We start from the raw sequence: 14455 nt of genomic DNA, 5'->3' as shown, positions 1-14455 counted from the left end.
ACGTATACCAATGTTCCCAACCGATTTATTTATCCATTTTAGGCGACTTCACTTCCTAATCAAGGTTTCATTTGCAAAAACAATAAAGAAAGCTCAAGGTCAGACATTCGAAATCTTTAGGACCTGTGTTAGGAACTGATTTACAATCAGAGTGTTTTCCGCATGGCCACTTGTATGTTGCCGTTTCACGAGCTGGTAACTCAGAAAATTTCTTCATACTCTTACCCAACAGAATTCAAAAAACGAAAAATGTTGCATATTCTGGTCTTGTCTTAGATGAGCGGTACAGACATAGTTTGTTATCCAAAATTATTAACAGATTACAAAACAAAATACGTTATTTGCGATAACGGTATCACAACTACAATTCGGTTGTCACCCATGACTACCTGGCAGATTCTCCACCACAGTGTTTTCGAACTGCAGGGTTTACCTGGCAGAAGGACTCCGCCATCTTTCATATTCATCCACCAACAAACCATGGCACATTGACCTCATTACATAAATACAACATCTCCAGTGTCTCCTCAGCCCCTTAGACTCATCCCAGAACGTCTCTCTCCTCACCCCTACCACTCCCCATGCTCCTACCTTCTACATGTTTCCTAAAGCTCATAAACCATGTCACTCAGGATGCCCCATTGCGGCTGTTACAGCGTCCCCACTGAAAGAATCGCTGCTCATGTGGACCAACACTTTCAACCAATCATAACCTACCCTCCTATATCAAAGACATAAAAAATTTCCTCCGTTAACTCTCCACAGTTCCTGTTCCTTTACCACACGGTACCTGCTCGTCACTGTTGTTGCCACCTTCCTGTACACTAACATGCCTAATATCCATGGCCTAGCCTCTACTGAACACTACCTTACCCAGTGCCTGACTGATTCCACATTTACAACCCCCTTCCTGATCTCCATGGCCAACTATGTCCTCACTTAGAATTTCTTGACGTTTGAAGGCATCATCTGTAACCAAATTTGTGGTACAGCAATGGGCACCTATATGCCACTATCCTCTGCTAACCTGTTCATGGGCTATCTACAGAAAACCTTCATAACCGCCCAGAACCCTCAACCTTGCACCTGGTTAAGATTCACTGATGATATCATTCTGACCTGAACTGAGGCTGAGGACACCCTATCCACATTCCTTCAAAATCTCAAATCCCTCTCTCCTATTTGCTTTATCGGGTGCTCCTCAAACCTGTAAGCCACCTTCCTATATGTTTACCTGCACCTCAAAGATGGTTAGATCAATATTTATGTCCATATCAAATCTAACAACCAGCAGCTATACTTCCACTTCGACTGCTGCCACCCATTTCATACCAACAAGTCCCTTCCATACATCCTAGACACTTATGGCTGTTGCATCTTTAGTGACAATACAGCAAGGGAATCACTAGGGCTCTCGCTCTCCCAACCTTGTACAGAAAGAAATCTCCCCTGCTTTGTCTCTCCAGTCACCTACTACCTCCCACATTCTGACTGTCCAACCATGAAGGGGCCCAACATTCCAGACTCAGTACCACCCAGGACTGGAGGAACTGAATCATACTCTCCACCTAGATTCTGAGTACCCCCCATTATGCTGTGAAACGAGAAATGTCCTACCTACTATCTTCTCTACCGCCCCCACAGTAGTATTCCACTACCTAACAAACCTATGCTTACTCCACCCTTGGACCCAACCCCTTGCCTCTTGGCTCATATCCCTGTAATAGGCTTATAGTAAAGACCAGCCCTACAAGTTCTCCCACCAGTACCAACTCCAATCCAGTCACAAGCATCATCCATCCCATAAAAGACAGGGCTACCTGAGAAAATAGTCATGTGATCTATAAACTTAACTGCAACCATTGTGCCGCATTGTACACTGGCATTGCCAACAAGCTGTGTTGGCATGAATGGTCACCAACAAACTGTGGCCGAGAGACAGCTGGACTATCTGTTTAATGAACATTCTAAGTAGCACAATGTGCTTCACTTGAATTACTGCATCAAAGCCTGTGTGATCTGGATCCTTCTTTCCAATCCCAGTTTTATGAACTGTACTGCAATATATTCTGCAATATATTCTGCAATCCTGTAACGCCCTCCCCCCCTCGCCAGTCCACTTCCTTCATCTACCTATACCCTTCCCTCCTCCAATTCCAGGACTACACAGCCTTCTATTGCACCAATGCACCCATTAGTCTCTCTCTCTTTTTTTCCTCCTCTGTTTTTCTCCTTTCCTATTCCTCTTCCTCCCCCCTCCCAAACCTCCCAACAGCAAATAGCAGCCCCACTCTCTTCCTACCCGGTCCACACATGCCACCACAAGCAGCATTACACCCTCTTCAATTCCTACCCTGCTACCCACCACCATCTCCACTCCAGCCTCCCCCTTACCTCCTCCTCCCCCCCTACCACTCAGATTACTCCTCCCATCAGAAGCTGTTGGTAGCAATCTGGTCTTGGTGGCCAGATAGTGTGGTCAAGTAAGTGTGAGTTGTGCTTGCATGAATGTCTGTGTGTTTTCTACGTCAGAAAAAGGCCTTTTGCCAAAAGCTCACATTTATACACTGATGGTCATAAATTAAGTATAATGCTGATACATGATGAAACAATGCTCTGGTGCGCGATTTGCGGGTTTAAATCACCTCGAGGTATGACCATGCGGTGCATTTGACCTATGGTCGTCGCACAGTGGCGCTGGCAGAAGTCCACATACTAAGAAGTGTGTTGGTGCATCTCAGAGTATGGTGCAGCGAGTAAGTGTGCAGACGTTTTCAGACGTGCTAATAGTGACTATGTGTTGAAAATGGCTAAAAGAACTCATATTGATGACGTTATGAGAGGTAGAATACTAGGGAGATTGGAGGCTGCTCAAACACAGCAGGTTGTAGCACGGGCCCTCTGTGTGCCACAAAGTGTGATCTCAAGATTATGGCAACGATTCCAGCAGACAGGAAACGCGTCCAGGCGCTACAGTACGGGACGTCCACAGTGTACAACACCACAAGAAGACAGATATCTCACCATCAGTGCCCACAGACGGCCACGGAGTACTGCAGGTAGCCTCGCTCTGGACCTTACCGCAGCCATTGGAACAGTTGTCTCCAGACACACAGTCCACAGACGACTAAACAAACATGGTTTATTCGCCCAGAGACCTTCAAGGTGCATTCCACTGACCCCTGGTCACAGGAGAGCCCATAAAGCCTAGTGTCAAGAAAAAAGTACATGGTCATTGGAACAGTGGTTCCAGGTTATGTTCACGGGGGTCCAGGTATAGTCTGAACAGTGATTCTAGCCAGGTTTTCGTCTGGCGTGAACCAGGAACCAGATACCAACCCCTTAATGTCCTTGAATGGGACCTGTATGGAGGTCGTGGTTTGGTGGTGTGGGATTATGATTGGTGCACGTCTTTGACAGAGGAACTGTAACAGGTTAGGTGTATCGGGACGTCATTTTGCACCAGTATGTCCGCCATTTCAGGGGTGCAATGGGTCCCACTTTCCTCCTGATGGATGATAACGCACGGCTCCACCGAGCTGCCATCGTGGAGGAGTACCTTAAAACAGAAGATATCAGGCGAATGGAGTGGCCTGCCTGTTCTCTAGACCTAAACCCCATCGAGCACGTTTGGGATGCTCTCGGTCGACGTATCGCTGCACATCTTCAAACCCGTACGACACTTCAGTAGCTCCGACAGGCACTGGTGCAAGAATGGGAGGCTATACCCCAGCAATTGCTCGACCACCTGATCCAGAGTAGGCCAACCCGTTGTGCGGCCTGTGTACGTGTGCATGGTGATCACATCCCATATTGATGTCGGGGTACATGCGCAGGAAACAGTGGCGTTTTGTAGCAAATGTGTTTTGGGACGGTTTTCTCAACTTATCACCAATACCGTGGACTTACAGATCTGTGTCGTGTGTGTTCCCTATGTGCGTATGCTATTAGCGCCAGTTTTGTGCAGTGCCACGTTGTGTTTGCACCACATTCTGAAATCATCCTTAATTTATGAGCATGAGTGCAGCAGTCTTTTTGTTGAGTCTGTCTTCAGATCAACATATTATCTATATTGTGAGTAGCAATCTATACTTTTCATAATATTGTTGTTATTCCATCCTGGATTTTACATTGTTTGATTTTACTCAGGATGTTTGGTGTATTCTGTTTTTGTTTTGTGTCTGTGGATTTAGCTATCACTGTATTGTCAATTTTCGGGGGCAATCAACTCTACAGTCTTGACAGAAACTCGAACCTAGCAGTGAAACCTGTTACAATTTGAAAATTCCTGGCAGACTAAAACTGTGTGCCGGACCGAGACTCGAACTCGGGACCTTTGCCTTTCGCGGGCAAGTGCTCTACCAACTGAGCTACCCAAGCACGACTCACGCCCCGTCCTCAAAGCTTTACTTCTGCCAGTACCTCGTCTCCTACCTTCCAAACTTTACAGAAGCTCTCCTGCGAACCTTGCAGAACTAGCACTCCCGAAAGAAAGGATATTACGGAGACATGGCTTAGCCACAGCCTGGGGGATGTTTCTAGAATGTGATTTTCACTCTACAGCGGAGTGTGCGCTGATATGAAACTTCCTGGCAGATTATAACTGTGTGTCGGACCGAGACTGGAACTCGAACTCGGGAAGTTTGGAAGGTAGGAGACGAGGTACTGGCAGAAGTAAAGCTGTGAGGACGGGGCGTGAGTCGTGCTTGGGTAGCTCAGTTGGTAGAGCACTTACCCGCGAAAGGCAAAGGTCCCGGGTTCGAGTCTCCGTCCGGCACACAGTTTTAATCTGCCCGGAAGTTTCATATCAGCGCACACTCCGCTGTAGAGAGAAAATCTCATTCTGTTACAATTTAGTTCTACTGAGGATGGACATAACATACTAAGTATAAGTTATTTGCAACAGACAAAGTTCAACAGATTAAAACACGAAGATGATAGAAGATTTCGCCATAGAATAATGAATTCAATAAAAAATGTACAAAAATAATTTAAATAAAGTCTTTCTATGACACACTAAATAATTTAGTGATTTAAATACTCTAAAAGTTTTGGTCTCAAGTGTTATGCATTTTTGCGAGCGCATCCTTCGTAAATTAAGTTAGTCTTTGTTTTTCCCAATGAATTTTCTGAAGCGTTCACCTTTAAGTCAGATCATTATGAAGTCTTGCAACTTCACAGAATTGAACCAAGTTCTTCAGTTGAAGTTTTCAGAAAGGTGAGCAATTGAATTTTCAGAGTCTTCGAAACTCTGCTGATCAGAACCAGTAGAAACTACGTCTGAATCATGCGTGTAATATGAAGTGAATTTGGTGCATGGAACGTTTATTCGATCTGCCTGTTACTTCATGACTTGGCGTTAACTTGTGTTTACTGGACAACCAGAATAGTTCGTTTTCTGTGTGCTAATTTTTGAGAACATATCTCGTAAATAAACAGCGGTCTGGCTAAAAGTACTTTAAAACTGGACACAGACAGCGTCTACCGCAAAAACATTTATTTCGATTGTAATCGGTTTCGGTCAGTTTTTGACTATCCTCAGACCCTCATACTGTGATGGTAGGCGGTGGCGATGAATGGAGAGGGCATTGTAACTCCACGAAAGTCAAATGCTTACTGAAATCGACGTTCGTTAACATCCGCTCCATTCACCGCCACCGCCTACAACCACGGTATGAGGATCTGAAGACGGTACAAGACTGACCGAAACCGGTTACCATGGAAATAAATGTTTTTGCGATCGAGACCATGCCCAGTTTTAAAGTATTTCTGTACCTTCTGATAAATGCTACTAGCGATATGTTGTGGGTCAGAGAACATTTCAATTTGCCAGGGACTTGCAATATATTCCATGCTTTTCCACAGAAGTACCGATTTATAAATCTGTTATGTTTGGTGTACAATGCCTTTATTATATTTTGACTGACAATCATCGTCAACGAGGATGAAATGCTGGTGAACATCACTGAAAAGGATGTTACACATCGGGAGACACATGAAAACACATAGTAAATGTCATCTGTAACAGTGCGGTGGTAACGTCTTTGGAAAAGTTAAACGGTAAATAAATACGAGATATTTGGAAATTCCCTTTACAAACTTCTAGGACTTGTAGAGGGGTGACAGTATATAATATTTTAAATAGGAACCTATGTTCGGAAACGTACAGTTTCCTTGCTATAGCCGTTTTAAAACATATTTGCTAGTTAGGTATGTAACAGAGTAGTCATTGTAAGAGGTGGGGGGGGGAGGGGGGCGGTTGGTTACGTAGGATCGGCTGATGTTACATGACGTCTATCCCATCTCTTTGACGTGGTTGTAGTGTCATTCACGTGTCTGTGAGTGTTAGAGCAACATGGATGAGTATACGTTTGCAGAATACTCCGACACGATCCTTCTGAACGGCGAAGCTGGCGGTAATGGAAGAGCTGCTGGTCGCCATAGTTAGATCCTTCTCCACAACGTCCGATTCCATCGCATTCCCTTTTCGCCACAATTGCGCAGCGGCTTCGAGAATGTTTGCCTTCACCGTCAGCAGGCTTGACTGTAATGCTCCGAGGAGACGCCGCATATCCGAATTAGAGGAGGCCTCCCTGCATGACTTTGTAGGGAACCTGTCAACGAGCACACCAGCAGTTTCTATGGCTATTAATGAGGGGAATTTAAAACAAGCGATGTACTGGAACACGCCAAATCAATTACTTTTAAAAGTGGTCGCGTTACTAACGTGTTTTCAAATGGTTGTAACCTGAAACGGTACTTTTCCGGACAGGGTTCAATTTCAAAATATTATCTATTTTCTTCCCTCTGCAAGTCCTATAACTTTGTAATTGGAATTTTCGAACATTCTGTGTAAATAGGACAAACCAAGAAACATTAATATTAACCGCCGAAAGCTCTAAGGTGAAGTAAAATGGAGGAGGATAACATCTGCAAAGACTAATACTCAACAGAAGAAACGATGTATATACGGTAAAACAACCTAAAAGCCTGTATAAAAATTAAATTAAATTAACAATCACAATAAAATTAAAGTTATACAAGACAAGAGTGCTGAAGAATAACTTGAAGGGGTTTTACTTATAAAACACGAGTAAAAGATTATATCAGGAGAGACATAAGCTAAATTATATATCGCTGGTATGATAAATTTCTCTTACTATACGGAAGATGACTAACGAAACAGCATAATATATGTTCATAGACAGTTACAATAAAATGCATAAATACAAGAAAAATTGGAGAAATATAATGAAACAGTGTAGGGAGAATTGGAGAAATGTGAGGTGTAAGTGAAGTTTAGAAAAAGGGAAAAATTGAACTGTGTTTGATATTCAATACTACATCCTCACTGTGTGCCAGATATTTATTGATTTGTGGAGCTTTGAAAAGACTTAAGTTTTAGCCTTTGTTCGTTATGTGGAGCGCGTGGGGGTGTGGCTGGCAGCTGTGGCCCTCACTCAGTATATCCTCACGATGCCAGCTAAGCTAAGAGGAAATGTACACTTTCGAGTTTCACTAAAATTACATTACTTTGTGTTTCCCAGCCCTAGGTATTTGTGGATTAATCTTACAAAATACCTTGCAGGGATAATGTTGACTTTAGTAGCTGCTTCCAGATGACGTTTATTCATATAACTTCAATGACGATCAAAAAAGTTGTTTTCGATATTCTACGCTTAATTTTCATTAATGATATATTTCTTTGGAGATTTCAGATGTGTGTGAAGGTGAGGGCTCCTGCTGCCAAAGAAAAAAGAATAATTTGGTATTACACGCGATTTGAAGTCATGACATCTTGTACCGATCCTCCACGCGACAGTCAAAAGCAAGACGGAAAAGAAGTGCGGTACCAACGCAATTCACTGAGGTCGAGTGTGCAGTGGAGTTTTTCCTCTTGCTACTATACCCAGAGAACCTCGTTTTGGGGGATATCGTGTTGACAGCAGGGTTTTCATTGACTGTAGCACACTATAATAGCGGATGGGCGGGCCAGTGATTAGCAGAAAACCAGAAATGAAAGCACCTATCATCGAGAAGAATTTCCACGCTCTAGGGCGCACAAGCCATAGTCCACACGCACACCTCTGCGCATGGGTCGTCACGAGGCGCAGTGAATATTATGGGGCAGCTCTATGCACACCAGAAGTTCCTCTGAACAGGCCAGCGGCAGGGTACATATACAGTGCAAGTCGCAAGAGCCGACAAACCATGTTAGTCAGTAAAGCTCTTTTCTGTTAGGAAGCGGTATTGTTCTCGACTTATGGTTGTTTGCGTGGCATAAAACTCGGTGGTCGTCTCTCAGCGGCGAGCGATGCATAAACCTACTGTTTGGACGTGTAGGTAAGTATATTTGCCAACAGAGTTTGGCATGACATCTGCACCTACACCAAGACGAATGCACAATGCGCAACTCTTGCAATTGTCAAAAACGTTTTAGGAACACTCCGCGGCTATAAGGCTGCTTCTTCGGCTGGCCAGGTCTCCTGATCGCAGTCCTTATATATGAGACACCATAGAGAGCCACGTGCTTGTGGATGACGTTTGAGCGGTCATGAATCGTGATATCTCTTCAACGATTTCAGTGTCACGCCACAACACTTGGCTATCGCCATCAGTACAAAAGACTACACTTCACTACACTACCTGTTCAAAAGTATCCGGACACCTATTAGTGGACATGAATATGGCGTGTATCCACCCTTCGCATTTACGATGGCTTTAACTCTGCTGGAGACACTTTCAAAGAGGTGTCTAAATGTATGAGGAGGAACGACAGCCAATTCTTCCTCAAGATCCGAAACGAAAGACGCTACTGATGTTGGATGCTGCAGTTTGGAATAAAGTCGACGTCCTAACTCATTCCAAAGATGTCTCAGTGGGTTAACGTCTAGAGCCTGAGCAGCGAAGTCAAAATGGCTCTGAGCACTACGCGACTTAACTTCTGAGGTCAACAGTCGCCTAGAACTTAGAACTACTTAAACCTAACTAACCTAAGGAAATCACACACATCCATGCCCGAGGCAGGATTCGAACCTGCGACCGTAGCCGTCGCCTGGCTCCAGACTGTAGCGCCTAGAACCGCACGGCCACTCCGGCCGTCAGCGAAGTCCATTTTAGAAATGTTACTCTCCACAAACCATTGCCCCACAGAAAGTGTTTCACAACATGGTGCTTTGTCATGCTGATACAAACACTTATCGTCTCTCAACCGTTCTTCCACACTGTATACAGTAAACGATAGTGTAAAATATGTTAATATGCTTCCGCATTGAGCCTTTTCATAAACGCATTTAGGGAACCGCAGCCTAACCACGAAAAACAACCTCATACTGTAACACCATCTCCTTCGTACTTTGCTGTTGGCACTACATATGATGACAGGTAACTTTTTTCGGAAATTTCACAAACCAAAACAGTTCCAACGGGTTGGCACAGGATATGGCGTGATTTATCACTCCAGTCAGTCTTTTTTCCGTCATCCGCTGTCCAGTGGCGTCGCCGCTTATAGCACCACAAGAGCCACTTTGCACTGCCTATAAAAATATGAGGATTACGAGGACCTGTTCAACCACTGAGCACCATCTTTTTTAGTTCCTTACGCACAGTCATTCTGTTAGCTAGCCTGCAGGTAGCACATTAGAACGAGTGATTACTCGGCTGATACCATGCGACTTCTTACAACAACACTTTAGATCGACTGAAATGTCCATGATAGATTTTTTACTCAGGTGACATTCAATGACTAGTCCTCGTTCGAACTCAACGAGTTCTCCTAACTGACCCATTCTGTTGTTACTACTCGTCTGATGGAAACACAACACACCCCGCGGGTCCGCCTCTTGGGACATCTAGTGGTCAGTTTCGCATTACTTATCAGTGCCCAGATACTTTCGATCAGGTAGTGTAATAGATATTCCTCTGTATCTCGTGTGAAAAAAATTGAAAAATAAGTTTATGGAAGAGTAAGTGCCATGTATTACACGCGCATAGGAAATAGCATCGATATTGTACGTATACCACTTGATTCTTCTGTCACAACAAGAAATTTTAACATTACCTAATTTTTCAACATACTTATAATAATAAAGCTTACCAGAATTATCATCACCCACTAGTAATCCTTTCATATGCTCCGGCCATCTTACCTGTAGAAGAGTAGTAACACAAGGCAGCACAGTGCCGCAAAAAGTATGGAATACTTCCAGCTGGGAAACATCTGAACAGACAAGCTGGCAAAAGCCAATCCGACAGCCAGAGCAACGTTTGCCATGCAATTTATGCTGGATCGGTTTCTGATATCTGTCAGCTCCAGACCTGAAATATCAAAATGCGTTTCATATTTAACCACTGAATTTCCAGTGTCATATGTTTCGACTTTAAGTCATTTTCGATGATGCAGTACGATATTGCCCTTTACAGAAACATTCCTAAAAGGCTAAACACTATGTATAATCACCAAAATATGACACTGAGTCCACATACAGGGTGTCTCAAACCTTTTGGGTCAAATTAAAACATGTGTAGTGGGTCCACAGCTGATTATATTGAGATAGCGAACCAATGGTTGGAAATGCATATTTGTTGTGTTGTGGACATACACAGCATGCACTGCATGCAAACAATGTAGCTCATAGTAATTGTTCAAAGTGACGATCGCGAGTAATCAATGCATGCATAGAAACGGCCAGTGAAATTCTGTTACACTCCCTCAAAGATTCGTGGTGTATGTTGTGCCAGCAGAAAGGCACTTGAGATCCCAGCAAGCAGGACGTCATCTGCTTTTATGGGGTCTCATTCACAAATGTCTTGACATAACACAAGAGGAACATATCTAGAGGTGTGAGATACGGCGATCGTTCTGATCATGGCACAGCATCTCCCCCTGCAATCCAGCTATGAAGGTATATGATGTTTAGGTGCTCGTGTACATTAACATCGGATTGGGCTGGTGCAATGTCGAACTGAAACCTCACCCTTTCGAGACAAGAAGGGGTTCAGTCACCATAAACTATGGCAGCACATCTCACAGGAACACCAGGTGACATGGACCACTCAAACAAGGACGCAACTAATACGGTCCTGTTAAGTGATCTTTGACAATGTCCACCCATACTTTGACAGATAATCGTTACTGGTGATCATCTACGTGGATGCCACGGGGGTTGTCCTCACTCCAGGTGTGGCTGTTGCAGCTATTGAAAACTCCATCACAGGTGAATGAAGCATCATACGTGAACAATACAAACTATGAGAAGTTCAGTATTACGACACGGCGGTTGATAATCCATTGTCAAAAGTGAATTGGGGACTCAAAACACGTTGGTCCCACTGGTTGCACGTATTCTTTATGACAGGCGTAAAATACCTGTTCCAACAGTTCACACTGAATTCTTCGAAGAGTCTATTTCACAGGCAAGTTGATGCGTGCCTGTTGCTGGGTTGTAGGCCATACGATCTAACAACATCTCCTCTTGTGTTCGGACATGTCTTTGTCAGGAACCTTGGCTGGCTCTCCGTGGCGCGAATGACCCCATCTCTCGTAAGGCGATATCCACGGAGATAAACTTCTTCCACTTACAATGGTGCCTGTTGGGAAAGCGTTCTCTACACATTCGTACTACATTAAGGGCACTACATCCTGCCGCCCCATACGATAAATGCAATTGTCTCTACCAACTCTAGTGACGTGCAACGTTCCATCTTTGACCATACGTCATGCACTGCACAGTAACACTCCACACCATGGACACATCACAAGCTGTCTGATGCAATGGACAACTGACACCAGAGATAGTGGTGTGTGTGTGTGTGTGGGTCATAGGTCAATGCAGCGGTGGGATGCAAGCAGTCTCACTTGACACATATACTGTGGCTGAGTTGTGTGCAATATATCTGATTGGTGGTCAGGTGTGGACAATCTTTATTGTCCGCTGACTGTTCCAGTGTATGACGACACCTGGGATCTTTGCGGGTGTGCAGCAGAACTACATGCGCCATTACAATCCATGCATTGAGACTGGCAGTGGTTGCTTTGAGCAATACTATGAGCCACATTGTTGTTATGCAGTGTACGCCGGGTGCGTCCATAACACAATAAATATACATTTCCGCCCATTGCCTCCCTATCTCAATACGATCGGCTATTGATAATTATCATCTGTTTCAGATTGACTCAAAAGGTTTGACACACCCTGTATAATTTATGGTTACATAATTAGATCATTAAATGTCTAGAGCAGAATATTACATCACCAAAACTACAGCTTGACTAAATTAAAATATCGCATGAAGAAATCATTGAAATGGCCCAGAAGGAATTTCATTTATGACTCGTTGTTTCCATAACACTAGCGCAGAGCATAAAAGTAGCTTGGGGAAATCTGAAACAACTGTCAAGAATCTGCACCCAAATTTCTACCCACTCGTCTCAGATGCTCAGCCTGTTTTCAGAGTGATGACAGCCGGCGCCCCTTTGTTCGAAAGCAGTCCACTGACGGATCAAACTATTTATGAGGTGTCAAGGAATATGTTTTGGGACACATTTTTATTGGTGTAACTAAGTAAGTGAGTGTTTGGCTAAACGTCGAAAGTTTCCACATTCAGTTCTCAGTCACTCTCACTTTTTTCACTTATCGTATCTTTCATGTCTGTGCAACTATTCGTATTTGTGAAAAATTCCACGTTTTACTGTGGTTCGGAGCTGAAGGGCGCCCTATGACTATTTGCATTAAGTTCATTTAAAGACAGGGGGTTATTAATGGTATAGTATATGGCCATGCCTTTGGGGTTCAGACCTGCCTGTTTTGATAGACAGAGATTGGCAGACAGCAAACAAGCAGGGTAATTGTTGAATAATCGTTTCGTTGCTCGAAGAAAGTGGCTGTCGTTTGCAATACCAAATAGGGCATTCAGAATGTATACTCGCGGGTGGTCGAGAACTACGACGTGAGCTGGTGACCGATAGGTGCAGTTATTCACTGTGAGGAAGACCAACCTCAACGAGTGCCAAAAAAAAAAAAAAAAAAAAGTTTCAGTTTACTCCACGCAGTGGACTGTCACAGTGTAACTAATCGGCGACATACGTAACTTGCCTTTTCTTTTTAACTGAAAAATAGTCATATCGCACCCGTTGTGTGACGGTGCATAAAGCATCTTTAGTGGCCCCTGAAAACGAGTTATGAGCTACGAATCATATACTAATAAAATATGTGCTTAACATTTAATATAAAAAAAGCAGTAATGATGTGCTAAGGCGAATTAGCTACACAGCAAATCGAAAATTTTTAAAATCGATACGTGGAATGTATGCAATAGATCTTGATGAATGTGTCTCCCTGAAGTGAGTTAGAAATAAATAGTTATCTAGAACTGAGTTTCTCTGAGCGTATACAATGTTCAGATAACCTACGGATATGTAGCCAGATGACGTCGTCGACAAGCGCCGATATTTCGACAGGTGTACAACCTGTCATTTTCAAAGCAAAACTGCAGCAAGTAAGCGCTATGCAAATGAATTTCCAGTTCTGATTGCAGGGAGATTCCAGAAAGATATAGCGCCACCACATAACTATACATGACCGACATCAAAAGTTATGGATGGTGAAAACTAATAGTCATCAAGTGAGTTAGCATTAATTCTGTCCCTCTGTTTTTGACAGCGAAAGAGCACGATTCCACTCAGGATTCAAGCAAAACCTCCATCTCTATTTATAAGGTTACTTGCTAATTTAGTTTAAACTACTTCTTTAATAACCCCATCCCAATAGCGGAAAGTTCATTTCAAAATATTCGTGTTGTTGTATTCCATAGGATGGTGCCAAGACAATGCTCTGCACTTGCAGATTTCCTCAGCTGTTGTGTGTGGCGCTTACGCTCAGTAAATTGGAAATTTATGGTAAGTTCTATGGGACCAAACTGCTGAGGTCATCGGTCCCTAGGCTTACACACTACTTAATCTTAAACTAACTTACGCTAGGGACAACACACACACCCATGCCCAAGAGAGGACTCGAACCTGCGTCGGGAGAACCGCGCGGGGAACCGTGGCGAGGCGCCCGAGACCGCACGGCTACCTCGCGCGGCTTACGCTCAGTACACTGGTCCTCCGTGGTCCTTACACTGACCAATAGAGGGTGGTTCATTCATCGTGACCGGGCCAAATACCTCACGAAATAAGCGTCAAACGAAAAAACTACAAAGAACGAATCTTGTGTAGCTTGAAGGGGGAAACCAGATGGCGCTATGGTTGGCCCGCTAGATGGCGCTGCCATAGGTCAAACGGATATCAACTACGTTTTTTTAAATAGGAGCCCCCATTTTTTATTACATGCTCGAGTAGTGCGTAAAGAAATGTGAATGTTTTAGTTGGATCACTTTTTTCGTTTTGTGATAGATGACGCTGTAATAGTCACAAACGTGTAAGTACGTGGTATCACGAGGAAGTATTCGCAAG

General features: G+C 43.7%; 1 protein-coding gene across 1 annotated transcript in view; it reads right to left on the bottom strand.

Annotated features, from left to right (window-relative positions):
• LOC126252450 (solute carrier family 22 member 7-like) overlaps positions 1 to 14455 on the bottom strand; it is a 170676-nt gene that overhangs the window by 79257 nt on the left and 76964 nt on the right. Inside the window, exon 5 of the mRNA XM_049953344.1 lies at positions 10149 to 10317. Coding sequence (XP_049809301.1) covers positions 10149 to 10317 — 169 coding nt within the window. The remainder of the gene's footprint in view (positions 1 to 10148; positions 10318 to 14455) is intronic.

Source organism: Schistocerca nitens, chromosome 4 (genome assembly GCF_023898315.1).
Source record: "Schistocerca nitens isolate TAMUIC-IGC-003100 chromosome 4, iqSchNite1.1, whole genome shotgun sequence".
NCBI lineage: Eukaryota > Metazoa > Arthropoda > Insecta > Orthoptera > Acrididae > Schistocerca > Schistocerca nitens.
Note: the sequence above shows the minus strand (reverse complement) of the source record. Positions and strands in the feature narration are given on the sequence as shown.